Source organism: Neofelis nebulosa, chromosome 8 (genome assembly GCF_028018385.1).
Source record: "Neofelis nebulosa isolate mNeoNeb1 chromosome 8, mNeoNeb1.pri, whole genome shotgun sequence".
In the NCBI taxonomy this organism is placed as follows: domain Eukaryota; kingdom Metazoa; phylum Chordata; class Mammalia; order Carnivora; family Felidae; genus Neofelis; species Neofelis nebulosa.
Window position 1 is genome coordinate 135,929,793 of NC_080789.1, and position 20,137 is coordinate 135,949,929.

A 20,137-nucleotide genomic window follows, 5' to 3' on the forward strand; every position below is an offset into this window, starting at 1 on the left:
TATACATTCATTATGGCATCGTAAAATGACCCAATTCTTGTGAACGGCAACATGTGATACACGTCCAAATCCGTAAATTTGTTTATACCTTTTACCTAAAAACTCCTACCCTGGGAATTTATCGTAACGAACTAATACAAACGAAAAAAAGCAAAAAGACTGTAGTATTTAAAAACTTAAAGGTTGTCTGAAAGTAAAAGAATGACTAAGAAAATTAAGGTTACGTTCTTAAAAAATAGTAGAAATAAAATGCATAGAAAAAAGGAAAACACACAACATAGAAAAAAGGAAATGTTAAGCTAAAAAAGCAGAACACAAATAATGTTGAATAAACAGAGTAAAAGAAAATCGCATTAATTATTTTAACTAACCAAATATTCTCTCCGCCACTACAAAAGGGATGCGCGCTCTGAAAAGTAAGGAAAACTGTTACGTTAAATCACGGAAAGTGCTTTCATTTTGAAAGTGAGTATCCTCTAATGGGGCTGTGAAGATCAGGTTTAAAAACGAAAACATGGAAGGAAAGTAGATACTAAGGGATAATCATTTCACATTTTAAAAAAGGAAATCTAGTTTCAGAAAAGATAACATAAGGCTTCTGCTAAATGATAAAAGGAATTCTTCTCTGGATACACAAGTTTCCTTAAGGAAAATAAATATTAAATATGTTCACAGGTGACTGCTCCAACAAAGTTGCACGGAAGCGAAATTATTAACACAATTGTTATTTTTCTTTCTAAAACAAGCCAGCAATGGTTTTAAGTTGTATGGTTTTTCTTAAGACTTTGAAAATGTTTTTTGGCATTTAATTGGATATTCACTAACACTAACAGAAAAGGAAATAGTGCCACCTACTGAACTTTCGCATTAAAAAAAAGAAATCAGTATTCTTTAGGCTGTGGAACTTGCGGTCTGCAGCAAGAATAAAATGGATGATAATTAAATATTGCCCAGTATATTTAAACATTACTTTTTACTACTAATACTTGATAAAAAATGAATTATAAGTTTAAATTCGTCTGATTGCCCGAATGAGAAATAATTAATGAGTGCTGATTGTGCACGTGGCAGTGTATTAGCACAAACAGCAACAATTAAACAACACTATCACATAACATCACAGTGCTCATGACAAAAAAAAAAAAAAAAAAAAAAGAGGGAAATTACTGCTGTGGTAAGATTAGACGCAAATAACTACAGTCAAATATTATCTAAAATGAGATTCTCGAATACGTCTAAGGGTTAGAAAACATTGATTCAAAGTTACTAAACGTAGATCCGTAAAACTAAAGCGTTATCGCTAAAAACCAATGCAAGAGACACACAGAAGCGTGAAAGATCACGGCAGAGATCTGGCCCATACACACTGCATATCCGCGGGTGTCATTCTCTTCCCCTCAAAGCTAATGATCGGATGAAATGTCCAGTTATGCCACGGCCTTCAGGGTCAGTGACTCCACGCCAGCCGGAACAAGCTCTCCCTGCAGCAGAACGTAGGGAAGCCCCCCAGGCAGAGGAGAGCCGCGCCTGCTCTCGCCACAGCACTCCACACGCCCGGCCGGGATTCCCACGCTACACAGAACAAGGGTGGACACCGTCACAAATGTGACTGCACTACAAGTGTTTTCTTTTTCTGGATATAATGGCGTGACCCCCATTTTGCTTGGCGCTGAGATCTTCAGGAAAGCGGGTTCGAAGATCTTATTGAAGGCCTACCATAGGAGGTAGCGTTTTTCTCATTCATTTGTAACAATCCAAAGTTGGCTACTATTCCCATTTTATAAATGTGGCCACCAGGAGAGAGGAAAAAGTGAGTAGGCAAGCTACATTTGGAAGTAAAAAAAAAAAAAAAAAAAAGAATGGCTTCAAATTGTCATACTTCAATGAAATTCCAAGTTATGAATTTTTGGAAGTCAAATATCCCGTGACTAAAGTGAACATGAGGCATCACTGTACAAATGTATCTAACTTCAAGTCCCGAATAATAAACAAAAACTTAATGTTTAATCTTTTAATCAAAAAAACTAATGTTAAGTGTTTTCCAGCAATTTCTGTTCTAAGAACGCAAAGAACATTAATTCAGTATCCTACAAACACAGACAGGGTCATGGTTAAAAATACTCCCTGCATCTGACGTCAATGAAGGGGGAGCCTTTGTACCCCCAGTACAGTGCCTTACTTATGGTGGGAACTCCATAAGTAAACTAGAAATAATAACAGTAAGAAAGTAAATCTAGCCTTTTTTAAAGGAGGTGTATGCACAGCCCTTAACAACCAACAAAGTATGCCGTGTCTCAGGCTCATGACAGATTATACAGTCTTGAACTCTACCCTATCCCTCTTTTTCAAAAATACATGGTTATGTTCGGCCATTGCCGGAGGGATATGAGATCCATTCTAAATTTTAACTCCTGATCAGGCCCTTCTGTTTAAGACCCGGATATCTGGATTTCCTACCCAGGCTCCCAAGTTGAAGCCTTGGCTCCTCTCTCTATCATATTCTCCACAGTCTATCACCAAATCCCATCCATCCAATAGCTCTGGAATCTGCCCCTGCCTCTGCACCTCATGTTCACCAGCCAGAATTCAGGCCCCATCATATTTCCCTTGGATGGTTACAACGAGCTCATCAACAACACTCTTTTCCCACAGCCTCCTCTTTCTCGAGTCTACCCTTCTCACCGGAATTTACTGATCGAAATTGTCCCAGCTTGTCCCAGCTACTGAAAAATACCCATCGATTCCCTCATTCCTTATAGAATACTGGATAGATATCCCATATTATAATTTAAAATCCTACGTAGGGGCGGCTGGGTGGCTCAGTCAGTTGGGCGTCTCACTTGGGCTCCGATCATGATCTCATGGTTCGTGAGTTTGAGCCCCGCGTTGGGCTCTGTGCTGACAGCTTGGAGTCTGGAGCCTGCTTCAGATTCTCTCTCTCTCTCTCTCTCTCTCTCTCTCTGCCCTTCCTCCGCTCACACTCTGTCTCTCTCAAAAATAAACATTAAAAAAATTAAAAATAAAATAAAAAATAAAATCCTACATAAATATTAGCCCAATCTTTCCTCCTCCACATAGATTGGAAGCTCTAGGAAGGAAAAGAAGGAAAAGAATCTTTCTTTTTCATTCACCTCTGTATCTCCAGAAATAAGCAACACGCCTGACATATAGGAGACTGTCCACAACTGCATGAATGAATGAAAAAGTGATTTTGATTCCCCTTTAGCACCAGTGACACAAGATCAGTATATAAGCCTGTAAATGAAGGAAATAGCTTTATTTCACTTTAACAGAAATAGGAAAGCTCTGGGGTGCCTGGGTGGCTCAGTTGGTTAAGCATCAGACTCTTGGTTTCAGCTCAGGTCATGATCTTGGGGCTTTGTGAGTTCGAGCCCTGCATTGGACTCTGGGCTGACAGTGCAGAGCCTGCTTGGGATTCTCTCTCTCTCCCCCTCGCTCTCTGCCCCTCCCCGACTTGTGCTGTCTCTGTCTCTCTCAAAATAAATAAACTTAAAAAAATTAAAAAAAAAAAAGAAATAGGAAAGGTTTATGTACTTAGAGCAGGTAATTAGTTAAATAAAATGCAATTACTGCACTGTCCTGAGAAGATTCAAATTCAGGAAAGCAAGACAGAATAAATCCTAACTTGTAACTAAAGCATTAACTTTGGGGTCTCACACCAGGTCAGCCACGGAACATCTATAACCCTATGCCACACGACCTCCCTTCCTTAACACACACACATACACACATACGTTAATGGGGGAAGTTTTCCAAAAAATGTAACTATGGATAAGAGAGATGTTAAACTTCCGGAAATTTTAAAATCTAGGGGAAAAAAAAAAAACCCCACAAAATCTTTTTTTTGTTGTTGTTCTGGTTGCCTGCAAGGGGAAAATAGGAAGCAAATGTTAAAATACTTAATGTTTCGAAGACATCTCATATGATTATTTTGTTGATTTAGAAACATAAAAACTATTTTATTGTAATATTGGAAATGTGTTCTTATTTTTACAAATCCAGACAGTTTACAGAAAAAAAAAAAAAAACTGAACAAGGGAAGAAAAATTTGACCATGTCCACTATAAATTATAGTCTATCATATCTGGGTATGATGGTACTTTTATTCTTTCTTGAAATGTAAACATGTCTATCTGAGGGATAATTTTATCGGTATGAATCCACAGCCAGAAATACCCATTACCTTTAAAAACCTACTTTAACCCGGGGCACCTTGGTGGCTCAGTCAGTTAAGCGTCTGACTTCAGCTCAAGTCATGATCTCATGGCTCCTGAGTTCAAGCCCCACGTCGGGCTCTATGCTGACAGCTCAGAGCCTGGAGCCTGCTTCAGATTCTGCATCTCCCTCTTTCTCTGACCCTCCCCTGCTCATACTCTGTCTCTGTCTCTCTCTCTCAAAAATAAACATTAAAAAATTTTTAAAAAAACCTACTTTAATCTTTATGCTGTAGATAAAAACCATTCCTAAGGGTAACAATAAGCAGGAAAAGTACCGTGAATAAAAAATCAAATAAGATGTCATCAAAACATGATTTTTTCTCAAGTAACCAGACTCAAGAAATCAATTTGAAAGGAAAAGAGAAAAAGTTGAAGAGTCACAAGACAAACGTTTCTATTTTAATACCTATGTTCTGAGAACAATACCAGGGTAATAGATGACACTGAGACTAAGAAATCTGGGATGTGACTGTCATCTCTGCCACAGCTGGGTTACTCTGGACAAGCTACGTCTTGACACAGCTTCCCCATCATCCTGAAGAAACTTCCCTCAAGACGGCAGTAACTTTGTCCGCGTCCTGAATTTACCTCTCAGGCCTCGTCATAGGACTTGAGGTTCACGCGATAAAAGGCGGAATGCAGAATGAGTGTAGGGTTTAAAGAGGAAGCAAGACCGGTGTTAAGTTCTCGAGACCAGTTAAACCAATAACACACGAAGCGTGAGGTAGAGGTACACGTTACACGGGCACCACAGGAGCGTGGCGAGGGAGGGGAGCTCGGAACCAGCCTGAGTAAAGATACGCAGGCCCACAGCTCCTTTTGGGAAATAAAAGCAAGTTTGTGATTCTGGAGATGAAAGCCTGAAGCTATCGGGGGCAGGAAACCACCATGCAAACCGGACAGAAGTCTGATTTCAGAGGCCTTACCTAGGTTTTCACCAAGAGACCTGTGATTTGAACGTCATGGGGAAGTCACCAAGTGTCAGCCCTTGACAACACTTCAGACGCAACCCGCTGGCTCAGCTGCTGTAGAACCAAGGAGAACGAGCAACACAGTGCACCCAGTTAATGGCCCTGGATACACAGGATAAACCTGGCCCAGACCCCTGCCCTCCAGCCCTGCAAGGTGGCAGGGGAAAACAGCTGAGTGTTAAGGGAAGGGCCCTGGCCTACTTTTGGAGGACTTAGACGTGAGGCTGGACTTCGGGGCCAGAAGAAACTCCGCAAGCTCGTCCGCTAAGAAAACCGGCTTGACGATGGTACCTCTCCACTTAGGAGAGTCCGACCCAAGCAGAGATTTCCAGGAACCACAGAAAGAAAGGCCAGGAGCGGGCAAGGAAGGGACATCTTATCCATCCACCTTCAATCCCAGTTCTCGTGTAGGACTCGACCCACGGGCGGTGCCCATAAGGACAGCACTGAACAAAGTCAGCTAAATCCTAATCCAGCTCTGCTCCCCATCCACGGCGTAACTTGAGGCGATGTAACTTAATGCACCCCTTTTTTGGGCTTTAATTTCTCCTCTGTAAAGTGGGAATGAAACTAGCATCTGCCGTTAGGGGCCGTTTCAAGAAGAAATGAGATAATGCTTACGAATACATCACGGGATATCTAAGATAAATCATCTGAAGGCTGCCTTTATTTTTCTATTTTCAAATAAACACAAATATTAGTATTTTGGCATCTGAAAAACAGTACAAATGTCCTCATTAACTTTCTTCTATTCATTAAGTGATCCAAACTGTGAGAATAAACATCTTTCTCTACATGATTAAAATTTTTTTTTAATGTTTATTTTTTTTAATTTTTGAGACACAGGGAGACAGAGCACGAGTGGGGGAGGGTCAGAGAGAGAGGAAGACACAGGATCTGAAGCAGGATCCAGGCTCTGGGCTCTCAGCACAGAGCCCGAGGCGGGGCTCGAACCCACGAACCGTGAGATCATGACCTGAGCCGAAGTCAGACACATAACTGACTGAGCCACCCAGGCGCCCCCTCTACACCACTAAAGCTATTTTCACTTCGGATGCAATAAGCCATGGCTCCCCCATCGACATGACTGGTTCTCCTTGAGAAAAAGGGTTGTTCTCTGTGACCGTAAGAGGCAGGAAGCTGACAAAGTGTTTTATGCCGTGGAATAGACATACTTCTTGTTGAACAGTTTGTTGTGGAAGATAAGGCCAGTTCAGACAAAAGATAAAGGTTTAAACAAAGGAATAAAATTAGCAGGACTGGTTATGGGAAATGAAGAAACAGAATGAGGGAAGGGGTCAAAGACACATTTCGAGCTTGAGTGAGTAGGTGTTAGATGTGCCACCAACAGACAGCATACAAGCGTGGGGGCACCTGGCTGGCTCAGTCGGTTGAGCGTCCCACAGGCTCAGATGGGGATCTCACGGTTTGCGAGTTTGAGCCCCACGCTGGGCTCGCTGCTGTCAGCGCAGAGCCCGCTTCGGATCCTCTGGCCCCCCAGCCCTCCCTGCCCCTCCCCCACTCGCGCTCTCAAAAACAAACATTTTTAAAAAATAGAGTACACGTGTAGTAAGAGTGACATAACGTGTGCAGCCTTTGGCATAGCAATTTGAGGTGCCCGTGGGAAACGTGGAAACGGCCACCTGACAGCTGGATATAGAGTCTGAAAGGTGTAGGGTCTGAAAGGTGTAGTAGGGTGCGAGTTTGGGGAGTCATCATACACAGCTGGTTGTCAAAACCATGAAAGTAGATTAGATCACACATTGAAACTATATGAAGTGAGAAGAGCAATAGGTCAAGAATAAAATTTTAGGAGCACCAACATCTTAGAGGTAGGGGAGCAACGTTAGATGAGCCCACGAAAGGCACAGAGACTGAATTAATAATGGCGCATTAAAGATATCTTGTCTCTGAAGAAAAGTAGTTTCAAGAAGTGCCCAACAGGTGATAAATTTCAGCAAAATAGGTTCAGCGAAGGGAATCCCGGGAAGAAAGTGGCAGGTGTGGCAACGTAGTTTTTGGATCTCCCCAAACTGTATACAAATGCAGCAACATAACGAGGTAACAAAGTATACCCATCAACACCAACCCCCAAGAGCCACAAAGGTCAAGGAGTAGCTCTCCGTGCAGGTGGGCAAACGGTGAGAAGCAAAGGGGAGACTGGCCCAAAGAGGCGGTGCTCCCTGCAGGCCCGGCCGCCTCACGTGAGACGAGTGGCGCAGGAGCTGCGATGGGTGTGACTGCTTCCAGGATGGGGACAGGCGGAGGGCGGGGGACAGGAGCCCAGGCAAGATCTGCAGAGGCTGCCGGAGGCTGGGCCCAGAGGTTTCAAATCCACCCCTTCACTGCTCCGTCCAGGACAGAGCCTGCGAGAAGAAACCTGCTAGGACCACACCACGACTGAGCAGAAAAGGAAGACTGGCATCACGGAAAAGAGAAGCTCCAAATCAAAGCAGTTAAGAAAATCACAAGTCTCAGAAAGCAAGCTGCCTTTTCTGAGCACTTACACCCAACACCGGAAGAGGGAGCACTGGGGACTTCCTTCCCAACATTCAGAAAAACTACATTCACACGCCCCATTTCTATAAGAACAAGGAGATTAAATCACCAAAACAACATCCCTACAGATGATGAGAGTTCACGAGAAACATCCTCAAAAACCAGACGAAAACACTTACCGTACTATTTTTTTTTTTTTTTAATTTTTTTTTTTTTCAACGTTTTTAATTTTTATTTTTGGGACAGAGAGAGACAGAGCATGAACGGGGGAGGGGCAGAGAGAGAGGGAGACACAGAATCGGAAACAGGCTCCAGGCTCCGAGCTATCAGCCCAGAGCCTGACGCGGGGCTCGAACTCACGGACCGCGAGATCGTGACCTGGCTGAAGTCGGACGCTTAACCGACTGCGCCACCCAGGCGCCCCTTACCGTACTATTTTTAAATGGTCTAAAAGACATGAGAGAACATAAATCAAAACTAGAAAAACTAAGAAGTGAGGTGACAGAATTCAAGAAAGTAGCTGTGTGGTCTGACAATGTGTTTATGGTGCAATCGTAGGACTGCATGAGCAAAACAGACAGACAAACCCAAACTGGAACCTGTTTGGGTCATCACGAAGGACAGTATTAGTGTCACCACCATACGTGTCATCTAGGATACGGGAGAGGAATACTTTGGAATGTTCTGATTATATCCTCTTGTTTCTCCCTGGGAACCAGAGTACTAGTCATGGACAAGAGCATCTACTGACCTGACAGTAAAACACCCCATTGGCCTGACTTGGAGTTCAAATATCTGCACGAACTCATGAGGCTCCCTCCCTGTTACCTGTCTATCCACATACACCAATACATTTATTTTTGAGTATACGTATTTACCTACTGCCTAGAAACAATGACCAGTAGTAACAAGTACTCCTAGTACCCAGATTATGGACTTGAAATGCCATTTCTCCCTGGAAAATGATCGCAACTGTGGGACAAGAGCATACAAGATAAGCCGAAAACACTGTGATACGCGAGGCTGCAAGGACGCTACTGAAGGCTACTGTGTCACGTGAGAAGGATTCAGAAGCCAGACTGCAGAAGCCGCCGCTGGCCAAAGATGGGACAATCGAGCTGCAATACGGGTAAGTCTTGGAAAGGAAGAAACCTACCAGATATGTTTAAAACTATGAGTTCATACTGATATTTAAAAAAAAAATAACTCATCAGTCCTCTATGGATGATAAAGGGACCAATTCATTGTCTTGAAAACTGGGTATACAAAATGAAAGAGCATTTCACCTTCAAGCATTTACCTTCCTTGCCCTGGATGAGCTGTACCACCAAGTAACTAAACAGTGAATGAGGGAAAGGCTTCCCTCATGACATTATTCTACCGAGAGAATGAAATAAAACGAAGTGATAGAATATCGCTACCTTGCAACTCCTAAGGGATTAATGCTGGCACCGGGCATCAGGCATCAACCAACGCTGCTAACATCAAGCAAGTGAAAACGAGGCGTTATCAGCCTCCTGGCGAAGGAGCGCAACGGTCCATGTATCTTGCCCAAAGTATTGAACCGGGGTCTGATTAATCCTCAGATTCTCGCTGCCAGTGTGCAAAAACACGCTGAACTGCGCTATGAGCACACAATCAGCAAAATCCACTGTGGGAAATCGCTCTGGTCAAATGACCCAGATTCCTCAACAAATAAATGAAAGGGTAAGAAAAAGAAAGGGATTTGGCAGGGGCAAGGGTTGGGGGACTGAAAAGGCACGTAACATTTTAGGAGGAGGGTGAAGCAATTAACCTAAAGGACCTAGGGACACACATTTCATGGATAAAACTAAAGACAAGCAGGAAGTAATGCCTACAAGTGTAGCCCAGTGGTCACTTCTGGGGGACGGACGAGGGATTGTGACTGCAGTTGGGCACACGGGGTTGGGAGGAGCTTCTGGGGTAGCTGGCAGTGTTTCATGTCTTGAACTGGGACATGATTTATTTATTTATTTAAAAAAAAAATTTTTTTTTTTAACGTTTATTTATTTTTGAGACAGAGAGAGACAGAGCGTGAACAGGGGAGGGGCAGAGAGAGAGGGAGACACAGAATCTGAAACAGGTTCCAGGCTCTGAGCTGTCAGCACAGAGCCCGACGTGGGGCTCGAACTCACGGACCGTGAGATCATGACCTGAGCCGAAGTCAGACGCTTAACCGACCAAGCCACCCAGGCGCCCCGAACTGGGACATGATTTAAAAGGTATTTGCCTTACAATAATTCATGAAGCTACCTCTCCCCCAAAAAAAGAGCAGGCAGGACAAAAAATTTAATTTAGGTCAGGGATTTAGGTAGTAATTGGTGATCTCAGTGAGGGCTGTTTCAAGAAAGGGATGGGAGCAGAAGTCAGACTGCAGCAGCTTGAGAAATAAATGGTAGGTGTCAGACACAGAATTTTGACTTAAGGAGTCACAACGTCTCACGTGAAAAGATCTAGAAGGATTCATGCTTGTTAAACAAGATTACTCTTGGGAAACGGGAGTATAAGGAAAGTGAGCAGGACCTTTTATTTTAAACTTAATACACTTGGTTGGAGTGCCTGGGTGCCTCGGTTGGTTGAGCGCCTGACTCTTGATTTTGGCTCAGGTCACGATCTCACGGTTTATGGGTTTGGGCCCCGAGTCGGGCTCTGCGCTGGAGGAGCAGAGCCTGCTTGGGATTCTTTCTCTCCCCCACCCCAACCCCCCACCTCTGTTCCACCCCTGCAAGCATGCACTCTCTCTCTCTCTCTCTCAAAATAAATAAATAAATAAACAAACATTTTTTAAAAAACCCTTTAATATACTTGGGCAATAGTTAATTTTTCAACACATTTGTTACTTTTGTTAATTATTTTAAACTTGTAAACGTTATTTTTTTAAAGGACTTCATACTAAAACCAGGCACCTCTGGGGAAGAAGAGACACATCAAAAGGGCTCCAAATAATTTCTGCGGAAGAGTTTCATGGATGGAGATACTCCACCTTCAGGGAGGGGCGTATAACTCCCAACTCCTTATGTGTGGGCTGCACAGGGCAACTTCTTGCCAAAGAGGACAGCATGGGGCGGGGAGTAACTCCAAAGGGAGAAACTGCACAGACACTACTTTGGCCAGGTGATCAAGGTCAACACTGACACTGATAAATCATGTCCACAGTGATACAGTGTAATGACAATGGAGTCTTCCTCTCCAAAACTAGTAACCCAGTCTGATCATGAGAAACACCTCGAATTCCAATAAAGGGGCATCCTATAATATATCTGACTGGTACTCCTCGAAACGGTCAGGGTCATCGAAAACAGGGAAAGTCTAAGAAAGTCACAGCCAACAAGAGCCAACAAGACATGACAATAAAATAATGGGCATCCCGGATGGGGGCCCTGGCACATAAAAAGGACGTTAGGTAAAAACTAAAGATAATGGATTTTAGTTAAGAATAATGTATCAATACCGGCTCATGGATTATAGCAAACGTAGCACACTAACGTAAGAATAATAACAGGGGCGCCTGGGTGGTCGCTTAAGTGTCCGACTCTCAATTTTGGCTCAGGTCATGATCTCACAGTTCACGGGATCAAGCCCTGCACTGGGCTCTGTGCTGACAGCGTGGAGCCTGCTTGGGACTCTCTCTCCCTCTCTCTCTCTCCCTCCCCCTCCCCCACTCGCGTGTGCACACACATGCACACACACCCCCCAGTCAAGATAAATAAATAAACATTAAAAAATAACAGGGGAAACTGGGTACAGGATATAAGGGAACTCTGTCCGTATCTTCTCAATTTTTAGGTAAATGTAAGACTATTCTAAAGAATAAAGTCGGGGCGCCTGGGTGGCTCAGTCGGTTAAGCGTCCGACTTCGGCTCAGGTCATGATCTCACGGTCCGTGAGTTCGAGCCCCGCATCGGGCTCTGTGCTGACAGCTCAGAGCCTGGAGCCTGTTTCGGATTCTGTGTCTCCCTCTCTCTCTGCTCCTCCCCTGTTCATGCTCTGTCTCTCTCTGTCTCAAAAATAAATAAAAAACATTAAAAAAAATTAAAAAAAAAAAAAGAATAAAGTCAACTTAGAAATTTTTAAAAATAAAAACCTTAAAAGCGGCAACGGTATAGTATCTTTACCAAGTTTAAGTTCAGATGGATACGTTTCTTGCCATAACCAAAGCCCAGTAAATGGTTTCCATTTCTCCTGTCGTCACACAGGTATGCTGAATCCATCAACAGACCACCTAGAAGACTCTCGCAGACCAGCTGATCTGGTCACCGCACTCAGAACCCAACAATGACTCCAGCAGAAGATGCTATTTTCAGACGCTGCTCAGCACAACAGAACAGGGAGCAAAAAGTACGTTACTCATGTGAATCTGCAAATGTGTATGGCGAGCGGAGGAGAGAATGTTCTTGGATAAAACACAGGTACCGGCCATCAGTACTGTAACAGTCCAAGCGCAGTGTGCATTTAAAAAACATTTTCAAAGCGGTCTCATTTCTAAACATCGAACTGGATACAGCAGGCAAAAACTCCTTCCGTATCATCTCCTCCTGCATCATCTCCGTGCCACGGTCCACTCGCTCCTCAGCCAGGCATCCACCCCGGCCCGGCTCTCAGGTGTGCATTCCCTTGGCCCCTAAGCCCATGGTGAACGCTATTCTAGATTTATCCTGATTGCAGACTTACTTCACAAATGTGGATCGCATTTCACCTGCAAACTGCTTAAGAGTCAGGAAGGTGAAATGGGAAGAGAGCTCACACTGCTGCGTCTGTGTCTCATGTCCAATTCTATACAAATGACTCACAGAACCTGTCACTTAATCCTCACGAGCGTCCACAAGGTAGATATTCCTAAGCCTATTTTACAGATGATGAACGGAAAGTTCCGAAAGGCACGGCGACCTGGTAAGACGATAAACTCAATGAGCAGCTGGGTGGCTCCCCGGGGCCCACGATGTCTGTACCAGCACCCGTCCCTACCCCTCACCAGAGCACCCCCGCCGCGGCAGGCTCCAATGCTTCTCCGCCACGAGCCAAGTCGTAGGGTCAGTAAGTGGGTCGTCTCCTGACAGTACTTTGCTAATGATATTTTACGACCGAAGTCTGGCCCTGTCTGTGGCTCTCAAGGAAAACAAACAAGCTGGTGAACAAGCATTATCATCCCAGGTGTGATAATAACGATCCCACCCTCTGCACCGCGAACCAGAATACTAGGGGCTTTCTAACAGGCTGTACCCGTGGGGAAAAGAAAGATTTCAGATGGTAAATGATTTATTAAATTGACTTGGGAGGCTATATTAAAAAATGGTAACTCTAGGACTGCATTTTATATCCCTTCCCTGAACAGGAGGAAAAGGTTTGATAAGCATCTTATTGTCCTGCCTGTCACTTATTGCAACCTTACGAACCATATGCATACCTTATGAATCAGCAGTATTTCTGCTCCTTGGAGAATGTGTAATTGTTGCTAGCTGAAAAGGGAGTGTTCACCGCTTATGCTATTTCTTTTTAAAATGTTTATAATTTCTTTTGCCTAAAACTTCAAATGAAGTAAGATTCTCTTCTTGCTTCAAATGATCCAGAAGAGAAACTCAAAAATTTACTGCAGTAATTTCAGATCAAAGTCAGTATCTAAAATCCCTAACCACGAATCTCCTTGTGTATCATTTGCATGCTATGAAAATAAAACAAGTGGGACTAAGTACTTAAGAGTTGACTGTTATCAAAGTTCTGAGCTTAATTTTCAGTAGTGAGCTTGATAGGACTTATTACATTATTAAAAATGACTCAGTAACTCTCTAAGTGAATAAACGCAGGTTATGCACGGACCAACGAAGAGCCTGAATCATGGATTAAGATAAATCAAACGTCCATCTGAGTCCACATTCTGTAAAAGGCCAGAAGAAACATTAAGCGATTTATTAAATAGGAGGTATAAGAGGAGACAGAAAGATACGTAAACCACAAAATGGATTTAGAAAGCTCCAAAAGGCACAGAGAAAATGGACGAGAATGTTTTAAACAGAGAAGATAGTAGCTCCTGTTCAGAAACAGGCCAGCTGAGAGTGCACGGAAGTCCTGGCTGGCCAACCTTACCACGGATCCCCTGGTATGAAATCCATGATCACCCATCGTCCAGACAACCGCTAAGTACCAGTTACTTAGGCCAGCGCCGCTCCGTTAGTCTCCTCCTGTGTGACACCTTAACTTCTCTCCCAGCGCTGGATTACTGTTCGTGTTTTCTGAGCACAATTCCAAAGTTTGTACTTCGTGTACTTCTAAGTGGCCTTTCAGCTAGAAATTTCGGAGCCACTCAAAGATGACTCTTAAAGCACAAGAGGGCACATCATGGATTAACAGCGCTGCTCTCACGAAGATGTCTAGGATGCTCAATCAATCACACTGAGTGACAACAGCAAAGAAGGAAATTCCAGGCCTCCTTGATATTCACATCTGGAAGTGAAAATGGAACCCTCTGCAATCCAGCTACTAACCGGGCCTCTGCCCAAGAAACCCTCTTTTGATAATGTTGATACTGAAATGCATTTGTTGTATTTTTAAAGTAAACAAATATATGCTTAGAGAAGTTGTAACAAATACAGGCTTCTAAGATCAAAGACGCTGCCATAGGGAATGAGGGGTTTACAAGGACAGACTTTCCACGGGGGTTATAAAGAGTAAGATTCAAATACAAATAAATTCAAAGGTGAGGAGGAGACAGAATCTTAAACAGTTACTGAGGGAAGTTGGCATGACTGAGATGCATGTGTAGATTGCCAAGTTCAAGATTTAACTCGGTTCGAGAACATTTATGGAAGGCACGTTTTGTGTGATACTGATTGCGGTGAAACGGATTCCTGCTTTCGGTGGGTATTAAATCCCCAAGACCATGTGGTGGAGACGTGCTAAGCTGACAAGCAAAGTCAACTTCCCAAGCAACTCTTATCAGAAAACTATGACACCTCCCAGGGCGCCTGGCTGGCTCAGTCGGTTAAGTGTCCAATTCTTGATTTTGGCTCAGGTCACGACCTCACGGTTTGTGGGTTCGAGCCCGGGGAGGGGCTCTGTGGACAGAGCTGTCCGCTGTCTGAGGACAGCGAGGAGCCTGCCTGGGACTCTCTGTCTTCCCCTCTCTCTCTGCCCCTCCCCTGCTCGTGCTCTTTCTCTCCCTCTGGAAATAAACAAAAACTCTGAAAGAAAGAGACAGAAAGAGAGAAAGAGAGACAGAAAGAAAAGGAGAAAGAAAGAAAAGTATGATACCTCCCTATCCAAATTTTCACACGGCCGCAGCCAGCAGCAAGCACAGCTACGGTGCTTCATTCTCGACACATTTAATTACGGCGCCCGCGCTCGTCGGTAGGGCCGCCGCACCCAAGATCCAGAGTATGTGATGATGACGTACCAGCCCACGATAAATCTCTACGGTGGAGGGCCAGTTTTTGCCCAGTTCTTCAAATGAGGCAACGCTGACACACAGATTGTCAAACAGTTTAAAGCTAGCCCTGAAACAAACAGGGAACACTCCAGAATGCCATTGACGTGGAACAGGAGATTATGAGAAGTGAACTGTAAGAAAGTGGAACCTTAGGGCATTGCTGGTGGCAGGTAAAATGGTACAAGTGTAAAAGTAAAAAGGGAACGAACTGCAACTTCTCCATTTTTACAAGAAAAAGTATTGCGCATCGATCGACCTGCACGAGACCACGAACTACTTACGTATCTCTTCAGAACCTCAGTGAGCCTACACGATCAACATGTAAAACCACGCAGGGTAAAAGGGGTTCTGCGATGATCAACTAGTCTGCCTCATTAGCTGTTACACTTTTTAATCAAAAATTTCATACGGCCAAACAACACACACCTCTACTCATCGTTTAAAAATGGAGCTAACGCTGCGCGACACTAGTGAATATTCACTCACTCACTGTTCCCAGTATCATCCGACTCACATTTACGAAAATGAGGCGAGGAAAAGAACCTCCTCAATTTTCCTTTATGTTGCAGAGGTTTTCTGACTTATTTAATACCCCGTTCCCATACAATGCATCTACCGAGAAGCTTCTCTCTGTGATCACATTCTGTTCTTTCCTACTTAAAATTTACGGAGGAAATAAACGCCTCATTAGACACAACCTTGCCCGTGCCATGGCTCTCCCTCATACCGCCAGTGCAAGTGTCTGTTGGCTTAAATGTCAGACCAATTTGTAAATAACCTTAAAATATTTTGATTACATTTCTAGACTTTATATGCTGGCATAGCATTTTATGGAATTCAGTCAGGACAACTAAGAAGACTAAAAACCCATCAAGATAGTTAACAAATGTAGGAGTAAGAAACAAACAAGAAATCACAAACCTTCTTGTGAAGACACGATGGGTGGCATGTAATCAGGAATGTATTCTTTTCTTTCCTCTGCATCTTTACTTCCGGGTTGAGGAAATTGAAGTACATTGTTCTTACTGACAGGAAATGAAGGAATTTGATGTGGGAAAGTGACAGGTTCAATATTGTGAATATAGTCTTCTAGTTCATGAAGACTAACCCCCATAAGCTGGAAAGCTTCGCTGACATCATCCAAAATTGGGTCTGTCCGGCCATCTGGAACAAAGTCAAAAGCCATGCAAATTATTTCAAGAAAATTCCACGAGCATTGTTTTTTAAATATCAAGAAAAAGTATTACGTTAATATGTATCTCAGAGTCAAACACAGTACATATATTTAAGAGTTTTTGGAAAGAATTTAATAGATTTTAAAGAAAACCTCATACTGTTTACAGATTGGAAAGGTGATTCCTAAAGTCAGCTTGAAATCTGATCTGACCGCCAGATAATTCATTCTAACAGTCAGCTAGCACAGAATACATCATCGGAAGCACTTGACGGGGGAACAGTGGCTGACAAAATGCAAATGCTCAGTAAATGTTACTATTACTATTTTTCCATCGAACAACTAGCACCCCGGGCCAGGGAGATGCCCATTACGCTTTCACCACTGTTCACTGATGCCTCTCTGGAACCCAGCACAGTGGCCGGCATATAGTTGGCGCACAGTAAGTATTGGTGGGATGAACTACCCTGGTTCCTCCCCTCCCATCCCGGGCGTCACTGTCTCCAGTTTCAGCGACCCTCAGTCCGAGCGGTCCGGAAGCAGATGCTGGTCCTCCTGACTTATCATCAGAAGGTCAGGAATAGGCCCACCCCTACTACAATACCTACGTCGTTCGCCTCACTGCGCCGCGTCACGGACGGATTTTATCAGCTCACATCACAAGAAGGGTGAGCACAGTACATTCAGATACTTTGAGAGACAGAAAAAGATCACTCATATAACGTTTGGTGCAATATACTGTTATAACTGTTCTAATTATTATTGGTTATTGCTGTTATTCTTTTAATGTGTCTAATTCATAAATTAAACTTCATCACAGATATGTAGGTACAGGAAAAAAAAACCCCAACATAGTATATGCATAGGGTTCCGTACCATTCATGGTTTTAGGCATTCGTGGTTTTAGGGGGTCTTGGGATATATCCCCCGTGGAGGAGGGGAAACCACTGTTTGCCACTGAGTCAGGTTTTTAAATCCAAGAGAATTCACAGAAAACACTTATATCATAAAGATAATTTATATATACAATTTAAATGTCATTAGAAGACAAGATATAAAGTTCAGGTGAGGTTCACTTTGCAAAAGTGGTTTATTTATTTATTTATTTTTACTGAAATCTATGATCACTTCAAACTCAGTATGTCTGAACTTAAATCATGCCGTAAAATGAAAGTAACCCAAAGTTCATAAAAACTTAGACACATGCTTGCTCGCGCCTACGAGAAAAGTTCTGGAAGGATATGCGTCCAACCATTAACAGTTGAAGGGGCTGAGTGCCGGGGCACAGGGGGAAGCGGGAGACTTTCCCTTCTGACCTCAAACACTTCTGTAGTCTCTGAATTCCGCTACAGGTAGGGGTTAGTTACTCCCATGATGCAGAAAACAGAAGGGATAAATAAAATCAATATTCATTCTTCCTCTTGACGACATGGTTAAGATGAGCTAACAGAATAGTCCTTCTATTCCTATGAAAAGCTTTCTTCTCCTCAGTCCAGAACAAAATGGACATCTTGAATTTGTCCATATGCTTCGCAATTTCAACCCAGGGCCTTTCGGTTCCCCCCCCCCCCCCCATTTTGGGCCACGGATTTCAGAACTTTTTCTGTATCTCTATTCCTACCATCGCTCTCTCGTTCAGCTTCCAGTTCTCGTCATGGAGTCTCTCTTGCACCTTGCACTCGGGGAGAACGCCATCTTCTTAAAAGACCGCTCTTACCACACTGTTTCCGTCCTCGGAAGCATGCGGCGCTTCCCACCAATGTCTTCATTCCCTCACCGTCCCTCCCAAAGCGGATTTCACTCCGCTGTCCATTTTCCCGTAACACCTTCCTAGTGAACCGGCGACACGTGTCAGGCTGGCCACCTCCCTGGGCCCCCCATCACACTCCATCCGACCTGGATGTCCCAGGTTATGCTCTTCGCTGGCCTGGGGTCCGCTCCACTCCAAATCTCAGCCTTCCCGGAAGTAATCCTGCCCCAGCCCACGGCCCACGCCCACCTCTCCTTCACCTCAGTCCCTTTGCATTCACTGCCCATACCAGGCAATTGGTGAGTGACGAGTGCTCGTCCCGAAGGGTCATTCTGAAATATTCAGCACCTACTTTCAGTGCACACGCACATACTTAATCCATACTACGACTCACGGAGAAACATCTGCCCTGCGTGCTTTCAGAAATCATTACCTTAGGGAAATCTTAAAATGCATTATTCGTTGAATTAATGGCAACTTCCGATCCTTGCTGTAACTTGAGAGTCATTTCTTAAAAAGGAGCGAACGCCACCAGTTTGTTTTGTCCACAGTCTGCACCCCTGTCCCCACCTTGTGGGCAGGGGCTGTGCCTTAGGACATCCAGGTCTGTAACACAGCGCTCAGTTCTTAGTGGTCCTCAGTCAGTGTTGTCAAAAAGACAAAGAGGAGTTAAAGGATTTAAAGAATACAAGACTCCATAGTGGTAACTGGAGGACAAAATCTGAGTTTAAAACTCGGTATAGGAAAAAGAACCTAACAAAAAGTCTGTAACTAATAAATATACCAGGGATCAGCATTGCTAATAAGCCACAAAACCATGATGGAGGATAATGAACCTGATAGTCACATTCTCACCAGAAGCAAGGAAACTGACTACACAAACCGGGTAATTAGAAAAGGGGTTGACATTAACACAGGACAACGATTACTTGGTGACCATGGAATACCTGGTTACTTACAACGCCAGCGCATGTTCTGGTTCTGTGTAGAAGGCAGGAAAGGCAGCTATGTATTCAGGGGATATTTTCATTACCCAAAAATACAGAACATCTGCCCTTATTTAGGGAATTTGGTAGCCAAAACTTAAGCTGGACTCCATGTGACCGCAACAGTAGTCTCGCGGACCATGGAGAAGGGAGGGAGGGAAAAGAAGCGAAAGCCAGGAGGGTATTGTGCTGGCGGTGTATTGTCAAGACATGGGCGAAAGAGCGTTATCACTTCGCGGTTCCAAATTTAGATGAGAGGGATCAGTGAAATCAGGCATTCCCAAAATACATTACTTCGGAACTCAAAAAGTCAGGTGACTAAACAGCTATTATGGTAGTAGGTTATCAGTTCATTCACTTATTTCCTGGGTGCCTAGTAAATTATGGCACCATACTAGGTTAGAGAACACAGATGCAATAAATTTGTCGCCTGGGGAGAGGAAAGGAAAGGGTGAGAGAGAGAGAGAGAGAGAGAAAGAGAGACACAGAGAGAGACATGGATGATTACAAAGCAAGATGTTAACACACCGGAGTATGCACAGAATTATGGGAGCAGATGACATGAGTTTCTTAAATCGTGAGTGAGTCTCAAAACACAAGTAGTTTTGAGGGGGGCCAGAGGCGCGGGGGTGAAGGACACTCTAGGAAGCCGCACGCGTCTATATAGGAACGGATAGCTTAAAACGGTTTTGGATGAGGCCGGTGGCTCAGCACGGTTGACATTAGGATAGCAGCAGATAAGAAAAAGCTGGCTCACAGAGAAAACCACGTGCTGCTGAAGAGTTTTATTAGATTTTCAGCCTGTAACCGATGGAGTACCAATTAAAATATTTTTTTTTTAATTTGTTTTTTAACGTTTATTTATTTTTGAGACAGAGAGAGACAGAGCACGAACGGGGGAGGGTCAGAGAGAGAGGGAGACACAGAATCTGAAACAGGCTCCAGGCTCTGAGCAGTCGGCACAGAGCCCGACGCGGGGCTCAAACTCACATACCGCGAGATCGAGACCTGAGCCGAAGTCGGACGCCCAACCGACTGAGCCACCCAGGCGCCCCACCAATTAAAATATTTTTTAAGA

General features: G+C 43.8%; 1 protein-coding gene across 2 annotated transcripts in view; it reads right to left on the bottom strand.

The window, feature by feature from the left end:
• Window positions 1–20,137, bottom strand: part of TAF3 (TATA-box binding protein associated factor 3) — a 181,575-nt gene that overhangs the window by 159,757 nt on the left and 1,681 nt on the right. For both annotated transcript variants that reach the window (XM_058681940.1, XM_058681939.1), the window contains exon 2: window positions 16,071–16,313. In XM_058681940.1, coding sequence (XP_058537923.1) covers window positions 16,071–16,263 — 193 coding nt within the window. In that variant the 5' untranslated portion in view covers window positions 16,264–16,313. The remainder of the gene's footprint in view (window positions 1–16,070; window positions 16,314–20,137) is intronic.